Here is a 20303-nt window from a genome sequence, read left to right as displayed (position 1 = left end):
CTGTTAGAGTATTTAATGTTATATTGCATATTAAGCTATAACCTCAACGCATCTCAGGGAGCGTGTTCGGGCTTGTTCACCTGACGAGTTCGGCATGTGAACTAGACACCCACTGCAATAGTGCAATCATTTTAAAGAACTTCGATTTGTATTTGTATCTATATTGCATTTATATCATTTACAATGCTGTTAATTATGAGTATTTAAGTACTTCTGTAAAGATCTGTTAATGTATATTTATTAATTTATTTATATTTGTATACTGTTTTATATTTATGCACCCATATTTGCACAATAAATCACCCTGAAGTACATTCCTGGTGTGAGACCTAATGTTCTGACTGGACATCCTGTCAGCCATTCAATGAATCCGAACCTGAGTTAGACAAGAGTAGAAAGCAGTTTTTTCATGGTCCTTCGAGCCAGATGTGTGGATTGCTACAGATATGTCTCACCCAGAAAGAGAAGCCCCTGCTGTGCGACCAAGGAGACGAGTTAATCCTCCAGCCTATTTAGAAGACTTTGAGTTCAGTGGACCTGGGTCTCATCGACAGCAATCACGGTCACCTACATGCCAGGGAGTACTGGAGGATAAACCAGCAAGTACTACAGGTCATTCCAGATCCACTTCACCGGTGAGCCAAGCATCGGAACGTTCAGAATGGATATTGACCGACCAATGGGACAGCACTTCTGAAAAGCTGAGAGAGGAGAATGCAGCATTGAGAAGACAAGTGCAACAGTTGCCAGAGTTTACAGCCATGCTAGAGGAGATGAAGAGGGAGAACGCAGCCTTGCAAAGACAATTCAGCCAGCTTCCTGAGATCATTTCAGCATTCCAAGAGATGCGTCAACAGAATGCACATCTACAGAAAATCTACAGAGGTCCAGCTCCTACCATTCCCTACCTCACGTCTTCTGACCCTAGGGAGTTTTCAAGACTGAGAATTGCTTTAGAGAACATCCTGCCTGACGATGCCACAGAACGTTTTAAATTTCAAATCCTCACAGACCATCTAAAACTTGAGGAGGCCCTCCTGGTGGCAGACTCTTACAGCAATTCCAGATTTCCCTTCACCAACACCATGAAAGCTCTGGATAAGATGTATGGTCAACCCCACCAATTAGCCCTGCAATGAATCGCTGAACTGATGGATGGAGCTAATATACGCAGAGGAGATGTAAAGGCCTTCAGGGTATTCAGACTGTATGTGCGCTCGCTTGTCAGTATCTTGCAGCAACTGGGCCACAAAGGTACTGTAGAGAGCTGGAATGTGGGTCACATGTGTCTCAACGTGTCTGGAATTCATCTACAGACACGTTACAATCTGTAGATGAATCCCCTTTTGTTTTTGTTTTTATGTAAAGTGTGTTTTATGAATGTTATGATTCTCAGCTCATTGTTTTGAAGGTTTCATGTACCATGAACATTTGCTCATTCTTGCTCTTGACTACAAAAAAACTCACAATGACCAGATTTGTCAGAAATGGAACCAGATTACTTTATCTGCATATAAAAAGCTGATGATGCAACTGCAGCAGGGAGGAGCATAATAGAACCAGAAGTGAAAAAAAAAAAAAAGAAATCTCAACAAACCTGAATTTCAGCTTCACTCCTGGTGAGTTTATATTTCCTGCAACAGCGTGTTTTATGTAAACGTGTTAAATTATTGATTTTATAAATCAGGACACCATTTATTGAGTTTGTGTTAATTTTGTCAATTGTATTTCTTTTCTCAGATTGTGAATATGACTTTTCTGTAGTCAGATCACTCAAGATGGTGATTAGGCTTGAAACACTTCCTGGTAAGTCAGTGTTTGTCTACTCTGTTAAAGGGAAAAAATAAGTATTTTCATTTGGGTTTGTTTGGATTGTCTTATTGTGAAAAGTTCATTTGGCTTGTAGTTCAGTTTGAGATGATGTTCTTCGTTAATCATTTGTTTCCGCTGAATGTCATTTTAAATGAAACGGAAACATGCAGATCAGCCTCACATTGAGGTGATAAATATATCAGTTATACTGACTGCTGTCAGTGATATTTGAGTTTGTTTGCTGCTGCTAAGTTTTTTTACTGTTTGTGGTGAATGTTTTTTGTTCTCTTAAAATGTGGAATTTTTACACTATTTCTGTGGTTGTTGTTTTATTTTCTGTCCCCTTCAGAGAGTTCAGTGATGAGCAGCTCCAGTCCAGATGATCCACTGATCCGGATCCTACTGATGGGCAGAAATGCTTCTGGGAAAAGCTCATCTGGAAACACCATACTGGGAGAAAGAAAGTTTACAGTCCAAACACAGAAAAAGAAACATGAAGCTGAAGTGTGTGAGGGTCAAACACAGATCAATGGGAAGCAGGTTGCTGTGATTGACTGTCCAGATCTGAATAAAAAGAAGCTGGAGGAACTGAAAGAGCAGCTGGTCTCTCAATGTTCAGCAGGTCTCAGTTAAGTTCTGCTCACAGTTCCTCTAGTGAAACTTGTGCAAAATGAAGGAGGGATCCTGGATTATATTCAGTGTTTACTTGGTCCTGAAGTTCAGAAATACATTATGATTCTGTTTACACATGAAGATGAACTGGAAGATCTGGATCAAACTATTGAGGAACATCTAAAACACAAAGATCATGAGGATCTGCAGCGACTGGTGGATGAATGTGGAGGAAAGTTTCACTGTTTCAATAACAAAAAGAAAGTGAAGGGTCAAGTTGAAAAACTACTGCAGAAGATTGAAGGAATGATGGAAGAAAACCATGGGATTTTTTTAATGGAACAAATGCAGAGGAACAACAGTATGGACATTCTTAATCTCAGTTGTAAGTTTTGTTTTTGTAAGTCACTTCAAAAATAAAAAAGAGGGGGGGTTGCTAGGAATATTGATATTCAATTAAACAGCACATGGATGTGACTTGTTCTTTATTTTGTAGTTTCAGGACAGAGTTTACCAAAAGATCCAGTCTCTGAATGAGATTGGTGTGATTCATGAGAGGGAAGAATCCTTCAGGAATTACTGGAGCCGGGAAAAGTGACACTGGAGAAAAAAACAAAGAAAAAAAAAAAACCTAAACAAACTAAACACTTGTCGGTCAGAATATATAGTGAGCTTTGGTAAAGAGATGTCAGTGGTGTGTGTGATTAAGAAACTTGATAATCAGTCACAGAAGGCTACTGACAAGCTGCTTCAACTGAGGCAATTCTTACTATCAGTGATATATTAAAATCATCTATAAAATATGTTCTTAAACATTAATATTAATGCTTCTTTATTAGTACTTTTGCTTATAGAAGTATATGTCAGATGCTGAAATGTTAAATCAGTAATGCAGTAATTCACTGCATGAGCTATAGTGACACTGAACAACTGTAATAAATGCTCTGCACTGAATCTATTACTCACAGTCACTGCTGATGTTTTCTGAAATGCTGAATGAAATCTGTTTGTAATCTGTCTGTAAATATAATGTACTATGCAAATATGTTATATTGGTGTACAGAGTGAGTGACTTTCCTTCAAAGGATCAAAGAAAAATCAGAGTACTGAATGAATAAAGTTGATTTATTGTGATTACAAATGCTGTTTCTGTAATTTTGCAGAATGTGGTGAATATTCTGACTCATCTGTGAGCACTTTGTTATCATTTCGTCTGGGACTGGATGCACAGTGCACTGTAAACACCAGCAGCACATTACAGCAGTGGTTAAGAGGTGTTTAATGACTCCGGCAGTGTATTTCTGTTGCTAAGCCATCTTCTGAATCAAGTGTGTATCGCAGATTATTATTCAGATAAACATATTTTATTTGTGATCAGCTCTGACTTCTGCAATTTAAGTTGCACAATTTTAAGGTCAAGCAATCCTCGCTGTCATTAACACATACAGCATGTCTATTTCAAAAGCAGCACATCCATATTTCGGAATGTGTAAAACTGATAACTGCTGGATAATTATGTCAAGTAATTTGTGTGTGTGATAGGCACTCATGTGGTCACAAGGAGGATCTCATCGCACTGTACGGGAAAACTGGCGTCAGAAGCGGTGTTAATTTAAAACAGATGTGCTGTAAAAATAAACGTTTTAGAGCATAAAAACAAAGATTATTAATAAAACAGTCTAAACACTGTACTCTCAGCAGAATTTGGACTTATTCTTTAACTCCCTTGATATGAACCTTATTCCTAAAATTTATGATATTGGCAAGAATTTATATGAAGCTCCTATTCAAAGTCAAGATATTTCTGAGGCCATTGACAAGTTAAAACTTAATAAATCTGATGTGTGAACACATCATCAACACGAAAATTAAGTCTTGCTGTTTTACCCTTAAAACTATTACAACTGAAACAAATCAAACTATTGCACTGAAAGTTACAGTTCCAGGATGCACGTAACTAAGCAACAGAGCGTTCCGTTAAAGATGCAGCTATGACAAAGTAGTATGTCCCAAAGCTTGCCTACTATCCTACATACTCAAAAGTATGTACTTTTTCTTCACAAAAGGAGTACATACTTTTAGGGCATAGTATAAGTAGGCGAATTGGGACGCAGCAATTGACCTATCGGTAAGCCCTGCCCCCCTTAGTGAGTTGCTCACTGTCTTACAATGACAGCTACAGTGTGAAAACCTTGTCACACAATGTTTTTGCACAATTTTGGACACAGAAGGTCATCGAATGGGAATTAAATATTACATGGAGGGATTTATAAAATATTTAAAAATAAATACGGTGGGTAACTTGAAGCGAGGGTTTACAGATCACAATGCAAGCGGGAGAAGTCTCATATTACGGTCGGTCATCACGATCGCGGATGACAACATGCAGGATCAACACTGTTCATGTATCGCAGGGTACAATTAAATTAATGTGCATTGACCCAGTTTAACATGGAGAGGCACTGAAATGTAGACATTCATTTATGTGTTTTTAAAGCACAAGATAACATTAATGTTCTGCTTGGGCAGATGAAAATTGTAACTTAATGAGTGTATGACAACCAGAAAATGAACGTTTTTGTCTTCTCACAGCAACATTTCCAGTGTTGTTCAGAGTTGTTTTATGGTGTTAATTTTCCAGTGTTAAAAAGTGTTGATTCTGGTGTTGATTTGAACGACATGAACACTTGCAGTGTAAATCAGTATTCAGAGTCAGTGTTATTACAGCAAGTTGACATAATTGACACTGGTGATGAGTTGATCCTATTTCCGGTCCTTGCACATTATTTCCGTTTTGATTAATGGCGGCTGACCACGAGGAGCAGAGAGTGATCAAACACAGGTATAATATATTTTTAATCACTTATATCAGTTTTCAGATTAAGTTTACATTTCTCAACATTTAGAATAATCTTGTAAATTCCACAACTTTGTAGGAGTGCTAACATTATTTCTGTTTAGCCTGGCAGACCACCGACACGAGCCAGAGGCGGCTTGCAAATTGAGGTAAGACTAGTTAATGTTGATTAGTTTGCGCATTCGTCACTATTTTAGACTTTGGGGTGAAAATTTACACGATAATTTCTGTGCTTCATGTCATGTTTACTCAAGTGAACCGCAAACAGTTAGGCGCGAATCTTTTATAAACATGCACACCGCGCGCACTGTTTCGGATAATGTTAGTCAAGTTACATGTCACAGTTACACTCTTCTCCAAAGTACAGTGCAGAGAACGATCATTCAATTCAGTGTTTTGCTGAACTATATTTTTTGGACGCATATGAAAAGAACCGTTCCAACACCAGAGATGTGTCTGACGTGTGCGATATTTGCAAACGTTTGTTTACATTACATTATAAGGTTATATGGTTTGAGAGATGACAAATGGAGCTTCTGACTGTAGCTGCTTGCTGGACTTTATTTAAAATTAACGACTATTTGCGTTTTTCTTGACCAACAGCTGTCCTCATGCTGGTGAAAATTCAATATCAATGAGTGAAGAAATTTGTGGAACTGCTTAACGATTGTGCATTCCAAGTTTTTCTCAATGAAGGTAAGTGCTACTGCTTAGAAATTGACTGATTAAAACCAGTCATATAGCAACCAAGCTAATACTAAAATGTCCACAGGGCTTGGTTCCAGGTTTCAAAGTTTTTCTATTTGCTTTTAAATCACTGAGATTTTACTTAAATATAAAAATAAATAAATGAGGTCTGTATTCATGTTATTGTTAAAATTACTTTTTCAGTTAAAAGACACGGACACCGATGTGGAAGAGGACACAAATTAAAAGCATCTACATTTAAGTACGAAGACGAAATTGTTTCTGCTGGCATACCTGAGGGTAAATATATTAATACTTAAATATTTAAACACTTCACACATTCTTTGAAGGCGTCCATAATATGATAGTGTAAAAGGTTTATCTGTAGCCCTGTATGAATTAAGCCTTGACAGACATGAATCATGGAATTGTTTTGCTTTTCTCTTAGTCACCCACAGGATCCTCAACCCTCAGCACAAGTACTCATTCTTTCACTCTCTTCAGCTGACCATGAGACAGAGCAGTGCAAAATCAATAGGCATCGGCTAGCAAAAGATTTAGCATAGATGCTAAGGCAAACGGGTATGCATGCATGTTTTTCTTAACATTTGATTTGTCTGTAATTCCCTTCCATCATTTTACTTGTCTTAAGTTGTCACTTGTATTGTTGTCATGTTTAATCAGATTGTCCAAGACGCCCTGGAAAAACAATACAGTGATGAGGATGAAAACTAAAATGAGACAGACTTGTGCACTTCCATAAGGTAAAATTCACAATACTGTTGCAAAGTTTTTTTTTATTTTTTATTAAAGGGTTAATTTGCTGAAATCAAAATGGTCATGCACTCACCCTCATGTCATTCCTACTTAAGACTTTTGTTCATCTTCAAAACACGAATGTAAATATTTTAATGAAATCTGAGAGTCTACGCAAATACCACTATGATGGTTCAGAAAGTTCATAAAAAGATTGTAAAACTAATCCATATGAATTGAGTAATTTATTCAATATTTTCTGAAGAGACTTGATCGCTTTGTATGATGAACATGTTGAATTTAGGCTTTTTATTCACACATAAACATTTATCAACACAAACATCAGATATGGTAAATGGAAGCTCAAGCATGAGAACCAGTGAGGTTCATTCTGTTATGCAGTATTGTTTGAGCTTTCACAGGAGTTTGTTTGCTGATCACTGTTTGAATAAAAGCCTAATTTCAATCTGTTCATCATATAAGGCAACCATGTCTCATCAGAAAATCTGGACTAAACTGCTCAGTTCCTATAGATTAATTTTACAATCTCTTTATGAACTTTTTGAAGCATCAAAGTGGTCAATGTGTGGACTCAATGGATGGACAAAAATCTCTGTTTTCACTAAAGTATATTCACTTGTGTTAACAAAAGACTTACGGGTGTGGAACAACGTGAGGGTGAATAAATTGTGAGAATTTTCATTTTTGGTGAACTAACCCTTTAAATTACGTTTTCATCATCAAAAGTTACTAGTTTATGCATTCATCGTTGCACATAGTAATTATCTTTTTCCAATCTCTTTTCTTTGTTTAAACAATTTTAAACCAGTATTGAAGCCCATCTCAGTCAGAGGGAGGACCACCAGCCATACCTACTGCTCTTGAGAAGGATCAAAGGTAGGATCACCTTATTCTATGTGGTTGGACAAGCTTCTCATCTCTTCTGAAGGAACCAGCTCCTTGAGTACTATTGAACTCTTAAGTCCACTATGTTTTCAACCTGTTGTATGAGTAGGTCCTTTTCAATGTTTTTATCTTTCTTCTACACTGTACAACATTGATGTTGGTTATACCAGTGAGTTGCCAAGAGTAAAGAAATTGCATGCAAATCATTGACAAACTTTTGACAACATTTTTCAGAGCATATTTTAAGTTGAGAGTACTTCTAACAGCCAGCGTACAGGTCTTTTGACCTTCAGACTTCACATGGGTGATATGATGGTGAATTTTTAGGTTTGTTTTAAGTGTTCTTTTAAATTTTTGAAAATAAAGGTTCAAACTGATTCTACGTGTTGGCTGTTATTGAATATACACTATGTATTTGTAGTTGAACTGAATGCAGATTACATTTAATGACAAATCACGGTTTGTATGAACACTATATTAGTGTGGAAATAACTCCCTTGGTGTTAAGCTATTGACACACCTAGTGTAGTTTCAACACTATTAGTGTTTCCCCCCTCATTTACACCAAGTTAGTGTTAATGGTAAACACTTAAAGTGTTGTTTTAACTCTATGCAAGTGTTATACAAAGTAACACTATTTCAAGTGTTAGTTTAACTCTATTTGGTGTGGACCTATATAAACCCTGAAAAAGTGTTAATTTTTACACTGTGAGTGTGAATTTAACACTTTCAAATTTGCTGTATTGGGGTTGAATACTTAGGGACATTTTGCTCTGTTTTGTTTGGATTCAGGAAATGTAATAAAATAAATCATATTGCCCATTGACTTGGTCGGTGTCATGTCATAGCTGTGTGGGCGGAGTCAGCGTGGGGGAAAACAATCCTTTCCCCCCTCATTGGAAAAGCACGGTGTTGACCCAGAATGGTGTACATAAAATCATTTCTGCTGCTCGACAGAGCAAGATACGTCGAAAAACTGAGCCGTATTGTGTCGGACTGTCCGTACGGTATCTGTGACTGGACAAACAACCCAACGGAATGGCCAGAGGTGTCGTTTCCCGATTCTTTTTGTTACCTGATTGAGTCTCCAGGCAAGAGACAGCTTACTACAAGCATATACGTGACGGCTTGTGAAAGTAAACATTTCTTAATGAAGTGATAAAGACTAGAGTAAAAGCCTGTCATACTTTTTTATTGATGTATTAAAAATAATTTTAACATTGACAAAACATAGGTAACATTAAAGGTCTACTGAAGTGCCTTGAAATGCACAGCATTATGTGGTGTGTGCTAAACGTATAGCCTAATAATTTTCACAAATACACACTGTAAAATAAAAAGATATAAAATAACATGAAAATATTTAAAACTTTGAAAGATGCCTTCAACATAGATATTGATACAAACCCACTTTTGGCCATTTTTGGGTTGGCAGTAGATGTTAACCTTTCAGTAACGGTCCAAAAGGCTTTAGCCTTTACTACTTTACTAGCAAGGCGTCTCATTCTTTTGAAGTGGAAGCACGTCTCACCCCCTTCCTTTGATACATGGCTAAAAGAAGTGTTTACTTGTATTAAATTGGAAAAAATTAGACTGTCACTCACTGGTTCTTTAAAGACCTTTGACAAAGTGTGGCGCTCCTTTTTAGATTATCTGCTGGCTAACTGTCTTGATACTTAAGCTGAGCATTAATATATAAACATACGATTTTTATTCATGCTTTTTTAATTGATTTCATTTGTATTTTATTATTTTTATTTATTTATTTTTTATTTGTACCTGTTTTTGTGTGTTTTTTTTTTTTTTTTTTTATTATTTATTGTGTTTTGTTTTTTCTCCCTGTGGGAAGTTCTAGGTTGTTGAGGGAGGGGAATGTTTAGTGGGGTAGTATCAGTAATACCATGGAAGGATAATTGTATAAAATTAATGTTGTAATTTGTTGAGTTGGTATTCCATGCATAAAATCTAATAAAGAAATTTGAAATAAAATAACATGAAAATATACCTTATGAAAATTAACCGTGGTTACAACCAAAAAAAACATGCTTATTATAGGTAAACCATGGTAAAAACTAATTAAACATGTTTTGCTTTGTAGTAAAACTGTCCCAGCGGGCACCTTGATGTCGATTTGACATCAACAAATAGTCAAGATTTTGACCACCATGTATGACATGCATGAATATGCATATTTTCATTATATTTTGTAATAATTTTCTTGTGGTTGTAAAGAGGCCCAACAAAGGTATCAATCTGACATGTTTTTTCTGGTCCCTATATCTCAGGTCAATATCATTGACATTAAATCGATGTTGATTTGATGTCAGGAAATAAGACGTCAAATTTATGTCAAAACAATGTCTGAAAAAGTATATTTATTACTCATTGTAAATCAATGCGACTCATTTTCAACATCTTGAAAGTTGTAGGCCTAGATCTATGTATTTTGCATGTGTGTTTTTATTTATTTAAATCCTAGCATGTTTACATTTAGTTCACGTTTAAAATGACAGCAGACACTATAATTGCATATACTATAAAAGGTAAATTTAATCTGATATTGAAGCTGATTTTTTAAATAATCATCATGGACTACAAATTGACTACAAAAAGACGTCACATCCTGGCCATGTCGCGCGGGAAAGTAGCAGATCTGCATAACCGCTCGCTCTCACTCACTGTCGTCTCACTGCCTAACTGCCACACAGCCCAACTGCCAGAGATTTGCAATTACAAAATTATTCACTTCCAAGTCCTGGTAAGTAACCAGCTGTTTTTATGTCAATACACCATCTTATACACAGGCTACTTAATTTTAATGGGTGTAATTTTCTGAATTATGTCGAATAATTTCACAGCCATCCTTTTACCTGAGCGTGCTAATGCTAGCTAACTTAACCTGATGTTAGTGTAACGTTTACACTCCGGTATGATGGAATCGGTATGATCCTTTATATCTGCCATCGTATGATTTTAACAATGTGTGTGTGTGTGTGTGTGTGTGTGTGTGTGCGCGCGTCATGTAGCGGTCTGCTTCTGCAATCTGATTCTGATTCTGTGCAGCCAACGCGCATTTCAAAAGCAGGGAGATTAAGTTCAAAAAAGTAGCTACACACAGGTCTCCTTTGTAAGTTTGCCATGTCTCTATTGGGCACAAATGCTCCCGTTGAACGGATATTTTTGCTCATGAACAGCATGGACTGACGACCGCATGACCAAACCGAGACACGGCAGGCAAAAACATCGGGGTTTTTTTAATGGTCAATTTTTTTATTTTTGGATATTTGTCTTCAATAACATGTCTTCTTTCAGACTTGTGGTGAAAAAAAGTCCGAAATACACGTTCTAACTGCTCCTCGATCGCTGCCTGCACCGTCATCACATGCACCGCACCGCAATGCTGTCGCTTCCAAATATGGTAATTTCCTTTTTTATCAACAACCAATCGTGAAAGTAAAAGGGCTGAATGCGCAATCTAATTGGCTGATGATAAATATTTAAAGCCCATTTTCTCTAAATGACTTTTCTCTCATACTCAAAGTCCGAAATCTCCACTTCAGTAGTACCTATATACACCAAACTTTCCAGTCTTGTACCTAGTTATATTATGAAGACATTTACAGACTGATTTGTAAATATATTATTCCTAGCCTGATTTATATAACATTTTATTCCAAAAAACATGGCGGAAATCATTTTTAAGGCTATTGACAATATTCTGATTTACAGGATAACAAAAGTAGATATCCATAAATCCCTCAAATTTTTTTCCATTATAATATGTGAACACAATAGAATTTTTTTTTTAACCTGGCTTTATCCAATACTCGTTTTTTTAAATGTATGCAGATTAGTGCATATTTAATTAGATATTGCCTAATTTGCTTATTTAAACATTAAATTACAGAAAACTTGTAATACATTTTTTTTCTCATCTTAATGTAGGTAATCAACTGGGAAAATTTCATGGTGATATCTGCTAGTTAAAAATTTTTATTCACCTGTAGTGTCTCACCTTAAACTTAAACACTGTTTGTTGCTACCCCCCTTAATTTACTGTTCACGGTCAAATTTGACGTGTGTGTGACTGTGTGTGTGTGTGCGTGTGCGACCATTGGTGGTTCACTTTAGTGACACGGAATAAATTGTCGCTCCCCTTCAATCCTGAGCCCACGAAAATACACCCGATCAAATGTATGTTCTTGTAGTGGTAATAAAATATCCATATTATGACTAATAATACTTGAACTGTACAATTTTGTAAGAAGTGTTTATTTTAATAAGGAGTTAACAAATTAACAATGATTGAATGTAAAATGATTTCCTAAGCATGTGAAATATTTTCAATTGTTTTCAGCGTACAAGCACCGGAAGCTGTCACAGATTTTGCTCTTCCCAAATACAAGTAGCCAGGTGAGATGTTTGCAACTACATGACTTTTTATCAATCCAGTTGCAGTAGGTCTAATTCCAAACCACAATTGATGAACTGCCCTATTTGTGATTTGTTTTTAGAGGTTTTATACCGATGCTACATAACTTTACCCATACAATGTGAATTTGCTCAGCGAGTCACTCTGGCAATCAGTAATGATGCTCATTACCCATGCCCGTGGTAGCTCTATTCTCTACATGATTTTTATTTTGATCAGTATGTGCAAGATAAATGGCAAGTGCTGTTAAATTTTTCAGGTGCCATCCAGAAGTCACAACCTGGCATCACAGAAGCTTCCATTGGTAGCCTGATGGCCAACCATTTGCGCGCTGCGCCCGGACAGAAGAGGGGCACTGGGCGCGGAAGGTAGGAGCTGCTGCAAACAACGATGTAGATTTAGGCCCAATCCCATTTCTCTGTTTTTACCCTTCCCCTTCGTTTTACGCCTACACCATGTCATTCTAAACAGAGTGGCAAGACATGGGGGTAAAAATATTCACCATGGAAATGAGACACCACTAGCCTTACATAGGGAAGAGCCAAGAGAATATGATGTTTTGAAAACGCTGCTCTCTGGCTTTGAATGAATGTTCACATTCTACAATTCAGTACAAAATGTGGACTGATTACTAGCAGTGAAATGAGATCCTGACATATGACACTATTAACAGATATTAACAAAAGGTTTGATCCATTATCATATATTAGTACACATCTGCACCTCTGACTACTGCATGTGATTAGGCTATAATGTGGGTTATCTTTTAGTTGTCTATATACTATTAATAATAATATAATATAATAATAAAGAGTAGCCTACTACTGATGGGTACTAAGCATTAGTTATGTTAATGGACAGGGCCCATTTTAATGTTTGCTTTCTTGTTCTCTTTTACAGGCACTTGAGAGCTCTGGAAGTGTGAATCCATAGCGGCCCCACTATATTACAAAAAAATAAAATAAAAACATATCAGATCTCAAAGTATGTGTATGTTGTCAGTCATTGTACATTTAGGTTGAAATTGAGTAATGCTTGACATTGAAATATCAAAATATGTCAATAAATTTGTGATGTCAAAAATATGTCAAAAAATGGTTTATGTCACATTTATGTTGAATTGATATCGAAGCTTGATATTGAATGATATCAAAATAGCATTAAAATGACATCAAATAGATGTAGAATTGACATCAAATGCCAACAAAGCATGACATCAAAATGACATCAGCAGAGGTCAAAATCTTAACATCAAATTGACATCGACACTTTGACGTCAAAATGACTTTCATTTTTGACCTATTTCGTGACGTAATTTTGACATCAATGATGTTAAATTGACATCAAATGCCCACTGGGGTGGTTATAGCCTACAACTGGTAATAAAAACGCCCAAAAAACAAGGTTAGCCTAGCCTACATTTATTACTATAATACCATTGTTAATTTTCGTAAGGGATTGTATATAATAATATGAAATAAATGTTTTAATAGATTATGACATTTACATCACAAAATATCAGGGAGTGACATTTATTTGATGTGAAGGAGGGTTGCTGTAAAGCCACATCAGAACTGGGTTGCGGTGCAGACGGGACGGGACTAATGAGGTAAATGAAGGGTAAGTAGTCTAGTCTATCTGGAGTGCATATAAATATGAATATTAAGTGTTTCATACGTTGTACAGTATATCCATAACTGCTGTCGGAGTTCTGATGTTGTGTGCCACCCGCTCAGAATAATAAAATGTACCCGCTGGCCAAACAAATAAATATAGTAGCAATATGATAAAACCGACAGATCATGTCCATGTTTTTGCCACAAAATTGCACTTTATTATGTACGGAAAGCACATACTCTATCTCTCCCACTCTCTCTCCCTCACAGACCGCACACACATAGTTTGCACACACACTAGCATACATCGCGCTAATGTTGCTCGCGCTACTCTGACGATTTTATCAGTAAACAACTTAAAAACTGTATTATTTCTCACAAGCGAGGTAACAAAAACGGCGCGGTTCATGAACAAAAGGAACTAAATTTCACTATAACTAGAGACAATTGAGAGACGCACAGAGGTAATCTCTCTCTCTCATAACTTAGTTATTAACTGTATTAACTGCATTAATCTGTTATCAACGGCTCAAGCCTCCGTTACTAGGTTTAAAATGACGTTTTGGAATTAGCAACGGAGGCGTTGGATGAAATGCGGAAGAAATAATCCTACTCACAATAGCGATTTAAGTAGAAATACCGGACGAATGCCTTGAAATATATCATCTGATCGATGTCTTGAGGTGTGGCAACCGTTGTATAAGCGGAATAATTGACGACGGGCTGTTGGATTATTAGAAAAATAATGCACACCCGAGGTGATGCGGTCACGACGCGAAGCGGATTATTACTTATTATATTATTATATACATTATTACTTACTTATATACATTAGAGGTACAGAACGCCACACAGCAACTTTTCGGCATTGCACCAAGCAAAAATCAATCGAAATCATAACGAAATGTAAAGATCAAGCGTCTAAGGTCTCCGAACATTAATTCGAACGGTTTGTTTTCCCCCACGGCATTAACGGATATGACGTTTTTGTGGGTGTTCCCAGCAATGCCGACCAAGTCTATGCTCTCAGGATACCTGGAATCAGTGTTACAAGTACCCCAGGCACACCGTTTTTCCATTTTTGAAGCACCCCATAAAACCGATGCGAGCTACGGATCTTCCAATGTTTCTCTATGGCGCTGAAACCTGAAAAATGTCCGAGTTCCGCTCCACGTGCAACTGATACTCGACTGCCATTGGCTAGTCTGCGTTCGATGGGAGGGGCTTACCGATAGGTCAATTGTGATTGGCGGAATGAACGTCTCTCCCTCTCACCGTCGCTGTGCAGGCGGGCGCTCGTGAACCAGATCGCGAGCTCGGTAACTAGCAGGTTATGCCTTAAACTGATGAGTAAGGAAAATAACGATGCGGGGTGACGCCTGTGTCCTCGCTAAATCTCGCGAGAAATATTTTTGAAAGGGCACAGGTCCGTCTGTGAGGTGATTCACCTACTTAGTGAAATGCCGAGCAGAGCCAGGATCTGCCCCTAAAACACCCAAAATATGTTACTAAAAGTAAAGACACACATACTGCAAAGAGTTCAGATGAGGAAACAAAACAATCTCATGAAACAGTTAAGGAGAAGTAATAATATGATGACAAATAATGCTGGAGTCAACTTGTGCACATTCACCTTTACAGCAGTGATTCCAGTCCACAATCCAAAAGCAACTGACAGTAACTTCAATCGAAAAAGTGAGTTGTACTGAATGCTTTTGTCAAGTCACCTTTATTTCTATAGCACTTTATACAAAGCAGCTTTACAGTGTTAAACAAGAAAAAAGGTGTGCTGATAATTTGGATGGTGGCAAATTCTAATGTGCTCATGTTATTAAAGGGGCGTGAGCCCAGCTCAATCCACCTGCACCAAATGGACATCCCACCCAAAACGTGATCATCCCATTACGATAATACAAGTGGACAATAAACAGTCAGTTTTTCAGTTAAAGTCAGTTCATCATTGATTCAGTGATGTCATAGTCCAGCTCAGTTCAGTTCAAATATTATCTGTGCAATCAAGCAACATTCAGTGCTGTAGAGGATTGATTTTGATATTCTAGGTATTACTAAATGGTTTTGAAAACGCAGCAGACGTGGAGAACTATCGTGGAGGACTAACAGCTCGCTCAAGCACTGAGGAGCTAAACCATTCAGGGCTTTATAAGTAATTAGCAAGATTTTAAAATGTATACGATGTTTAATAGTGAGCCAGCTGGAGTTTGTTTATTAAGCGTGCAGAAAAACCACCCAATAAAGCATTACAATAATCTAACCTTGAGGTCATAAATGCATGGATTAACCAGAGCTGGATAGATTATTTACAAATTGTAATCCGTTAGTGATTCCAGATTACATGACAAAAATTGTAGTCAGTAACGTAATCCGTTTAACTCGTTTATCACATTGATTTAAATAGCATTATCTTGTACCATAATGATGTAAAAAATGCAAAGAGTAAGAAAACCTGTTCCATTCATTGTAATTTACAACATGAAGTGCATTAAACATTATTACATCAAGGTTTCCCAAACTAGGGTTCGTAAAGGAACTGCAGAGGGGTTGTGAGTTTAATGAAAAGCTGACAATTAATTAAATCATAAAAAAAAATTAAATGAAAATAAGTCATTTTAAAACAAACTCCCTTTCTTTTCTTTTTTTTTCTTTCTTTCTTTTTTTTTTTTTATTTGAACTCCCTTTCGAGGAAAGTCTCTTCATTGGCGGCCATATTTAATTTGCAACGCCTCCGGGCAGCTCCTAGAAGACCTATCTTAATAAATGGGGGAATCCTGAAATCTCAAAAACTGCTACAGATTCTGTGGTGGTTGAAAGATCATTGTACTGGGATATGGCATTAAACAGCTTTTTCTTATCCTCTCTAATCCGTCTTCGGATCTTGTGTCGCTGTTTGTTATGGTCTGCAGAGAAAAAAAAACACCACAAAAATATGCTTAACAAGGATACGCAAAGTTGGTCATTGTGCTAATGGGCGTCCAAAAGGCACCTTTAAAAAAAATGGTATAGAGCTCACATACCATCAGAGATAAAAAAAAATGCAATTGTTGAATATTTCAACTACAATTATAGAACTCTGGTCATAAAACCATAATAAATAACCTACAATGTGGCCAATGTTCAATTAATGCAGGGAGTTGGGTTATGGTAACATTGGACATATAGGAAGTTAGGACTGTTCACTCAATGTACACTCACAGTATAAAGGTTATACAGTGGTTTAAGTGCACAGTGTAGACGGGAGACTTTGTTCAGTGTTAAGTGATAAGATAAAAAATAATGACAAAATAAAGTAAAATATGATCAAATTTAAATTAATTAGTTATAGCAATAGATATCTCGTTTTAAAATTAACTCCCCTGCTAAAAAAAACAATAGAAGCCCAATAGAAAACATCACAGAAATTCTAATGGTTTCCATTAAAATACCATTATGAACCATTAGCTTTTTCCAGTAAAACCATTACAAAATTCATTTTTGTAGTGTGTTTTGGGCATTTTTCCAATAGGATTTAACATCCCACCAATAGAATCCATCACATACCAGTAGACACAATTATAGTTTCCATTAAAACCAATACAATTCACATTATAACCATTAAAACCATTACATTTTCTATTCTGTTTTGGGCAGGGTTCTATTGTTTTGTTTTGTTTTCAGCAGGGTCCTCAATTACATGACTCCTCATTACCGGTTACTCGATACAGATCCCTCTTTTTCTGCTGGATGCCCAAGAATAGTCCTTCAATCAGATGTTGCAATGCCACTGGATCATCTGTTCTGAGGTCATCTGGAGCTGTGAAGATTTTGTGAAGGTATTTGATCAGTATCATGCATTTACTGTGGCATCAAAAATAGATCAGTTATACTATTTCTATAAAACACCTAATATATACATACTTCAGGATAAGGTGGTTAACATTTATTGAAAAAAGGGGTATTCAATAAGAAGAATTTAGTAAGAATACAGTAGATGTAAAAACAGAAAATGGATATCCACAAATGTTCTGCCAAAGAATCTGAGAACATTTGCTCAGTTTGCCGATTTTTTAAGGGTGAATATGTATTATGACGTTTTGAGGGAGAAAGCTACATCACCTAAGTTTACTTATTAAAACACAAACATGCTAATTTGTTTGATGTGGTCACTCAATGTCACTTAAGGAGTCAAGTGTTAAAACACAATCCAGCAAGGAAAAGTAACGTATTCAATCATTTTTAAATTGATCATAATTTTCAAGTACATACTGTCAACTGCCCACTGTCTAACATCAGTAACCCACTGTTGCAGTTCCTCATCAGACCTTTGCATGGACTTCTTTATAGCCTCAATGTCCTCTTTGACTTCCTTCGTCTTTTGGATAGTCTCAAAAGCATATTTAATGGAAAGTCACAGAAATCTTCGGTAATATTAAAAGTATTAGATGTCTGAAAGTATGTACAAGTTCTCAGTGGACTTCAGTCAGTTGAAATTTAACCTTCAATGATTAAATTTTTATTTATACTTACATTCAAGTACCGTGTAGACAAGTACTTGTGCAGGTTTCTTTCTTTTTTTTCGCTCATTCCATCCTCTGGCATGCAATGTGATCATATCTACTCGTGCTGTAATTATGAAAGAATTAAATTAGGTTTTTTTTGTTTTTGTTTTTTTTTACGTAGTGGTTAGTCATTTTTTAGTAATACATTTTTTTTTAAAGTAAGCTTTTTTAACAATTGTAACACTACCAAAGCACAACTCATGAGAAGTGCCAAAAATAAATAAATAAATAAAACCTTAAAAACACTTACCAGCCTTACTCATATATTTTGTAGTTAGAGCCACACGGGACAAAAAGCTGTTTACTTGTTCAACTTCTTCACCAATGGTAGTGCCTGCCCCTATTTGGTTTTTGCCACCCCACTGCACCTACAGCATACACACCAGATGTCCAAACTACAAATATCAATTTCAGGGATGTCAAACTGTTAAAGGACTTACCATATTGTTCCAGAATTTACATTTACCTCACATTTTGTAGAGTGCCCCTTTGCATGCATAACTGAGAGAAATGGCTTCATCTGAGTCAAGGTTTTCATTTCTGGGAATGCTTGAGCCACTTTTTGCAGATAGGGCCAATATCTACACATGATGTCAGTGCAGAAGAACTTGCAATTTGTTTTTGTGGCCAGTTCATTTTGCAAAAATAGAGGGTATGCAAAAATCTCTCCCCTAAACATGTTCAGACCTCTCAGCAATATGCAGTGTCTGCAAACTGCCACCTCTAGGCCCTCTTCATCACATTTGATGTTTGTCTTCTTAGAGGTCTCCCTGGCTGCAGCCCATGTTGATGTTCCACAGATGCCTTTTCCATGTACCTGTAACAGTGTCATATCAAATATATACACAAAGTAAATCCTGATTCACTGTGTACAGTCCTAAGTCTTTTAACAAATCTCTTACTGGCTTGGTCTTCTCATGAACACAATCAACAAATGTTGCTACATCTTTGTCATTGGCCAGAAAAACTCCATCAAAAAAATGGTTGTTCCTCTGCCCTACATAAAGAAAATATGTTAATAACAAAAAACATTTACAAGAGAATTTGACAGTGTAATGTTGTCAGTAATAATATACCCCTTTGTTTTGCTGAATCTATAGAGTTTTCTGTTTCCATCTGCAGACACAGCAACTGTATCTGGTGTGCAAGCTGGGCAAGAGAAGTGGTCAATGCCGCAGAGTTTTTCTCTTTCATGACGACAGTATGTCCATTCAAGGAATGCTTTTTGAAAGATGTCACCACAAATGTTACCACTCTGGAATTATGAAAATTTTAATACAGTGACATGCCAGTTAGACTTGCATAAATGAAGAAAACGAATGGCTTTCCAAGTCTTACCCTTCCAAATTGTTGTGAGCGCTGTTGTAACATTTTCACAAATGCTTGTCTTGAAAGCCCAGGTGCAGTGATCTTCAGGTCCTCAAAAGATGTGAAAATGTCTAGCTGGTATATAGTTTGAAACTCAACAGTGCCTCGCCAGTAACCACTACACAGCAGGTCCCCTACCTCAGGTGTCCATGATGCAAGACATGTTCTGCAAGTCATAACTGGCAGGGACATGTCATAGCGACCTGCAAAAATGTAAAAAATAAATAAATAAATAAATAGTACACGCACATTGACACTCTTCAGACATAGATTACTTTTAGATTACTTTTGACCTAACTCGTTTATCACATTGATTTAAATAGGATAATCTTGTAACAAAAAAACAAAGAGTAAGAAAATTCCATTTGTAATTATTAACAACATGAAGTGCTTTAAACATTATATTATGTCAAGGTTTCCCAGACTGGTGTTTGTGAAGGAACTGCAGGGGGTTTAAGAGTGTAATGGAAAGCTAATAATTAATTAAATGATAAAACCATATTAAAATCAAAATAAAAAACCTACTAAAAAATGAAATATTTTATTTGTTTACCTGCATGTCATGAGACCATAAACAATGTCAGAGAACCAATGAACATGCAAATGTAATACTTAATTGTGAGGTACAATTACAACGTTATAAGCTCCACTCATTCTGTGGCAGGTACAGCTGCTACATAAAATGCATGTACAATACATAAATA

At 36.5% G+C, this 20303-nt stretch overlaps 2 protein-coding genes, 1 long non-coding RNA gene and 1 other non-coding gene across 4 annotated transcripts; 3 read left to right on the top strand and 1 right to left on the bottom strand.

The window, feature by feature from the left end:
• The first annotated feature begins 270 nt into the window (after nt 1-270).
• LOC131537118 (GTPase IMAP family member 8-like) lies at nt 271-3573 on the top strand. Its single transcript, XM_058770399.1, is given in 3 exon segments — nt 271-1806; nt 2162-2809; nt 2921-3573. Coding segments are annotated over 3 exon segments (717 nt in total). The 5' UTR covers nt 271-1778; the 3' UTR covers nt 2962-3573.
• Nucleotides 3574-6374: 2801 nt separating this feature from the next.
• LOC131537133 (uncharacterized) lies at nt 6375-7902 on the top strand. Its single transcript, XR_009270178.1, has 3 exons — nt 6375-6550; nt 6653-6732; nt 7554-7902. It is a non-coding gene; the product is annotated as an uncharacterized LOC131537133 (long non-coding RNA).
• A 7109-nt stretch (nt 7903-15011) lies between these two features.
• LOC131538175 (U12 minor spliceosomal RNA) lies at nt 15012-15165 on the top strand. The gene has a single exon (XR_009270498.1). It is a non-coding gene; the product is annotated as a U12 minor spliceosomal RNA (small nuclear RNA).
• Nucleotides 15166-15998: 833 nt separating this feature from the next.
• Nucleotides 15999-19857, bottom strand: LOC131535808 (uncharacterized). The gene is made up of 8 exons (XM_058768314.1): nt 19570-19857; nt 19308-19452; nt 19134-19228; nt 18947-19048; nt 18482-18599; nt 18200-18295; nt 17382-17486; nt 15999-16593 (listed from the first exon to the last, which is right to left on the bottom strand). Exons 1-8 carry the CDS (start codon nt 19789-19791, stop codon nt 16442-16444), a joined length of 1035 nt encoding a protein of 344 aa, XP_058624297.1. The 5' UTR covers nt 19792-19857; the 3' UTR covers nt 15999-16441.
• Between the last annotated feature and the right edge of the window lie 446 nt (nt 19858-20303).

The sequence above is a fragment of the Onychostoma macrolepis genome, chromosome 03 (genome assembly GCF_012432095.1).
Source record: "Onychostoma macrolepis isolate SWU-2019 chromosome 03, ASM1243209v1, whole genome shotgun sequence".
In the NCBI taxonomy this organism is placed as follows: domain Eukaryota; kingdom Metazoa; phylum Chordata; class Actinopteri; order Cypriniformes; family Cyprinidae; genus Onychostoma; species Onychostoma macrolepis.
Note: the sequence above shows the minus strand (reverse complement) of the source record. Positions and strands in the feature narration are given on the sequence as shown.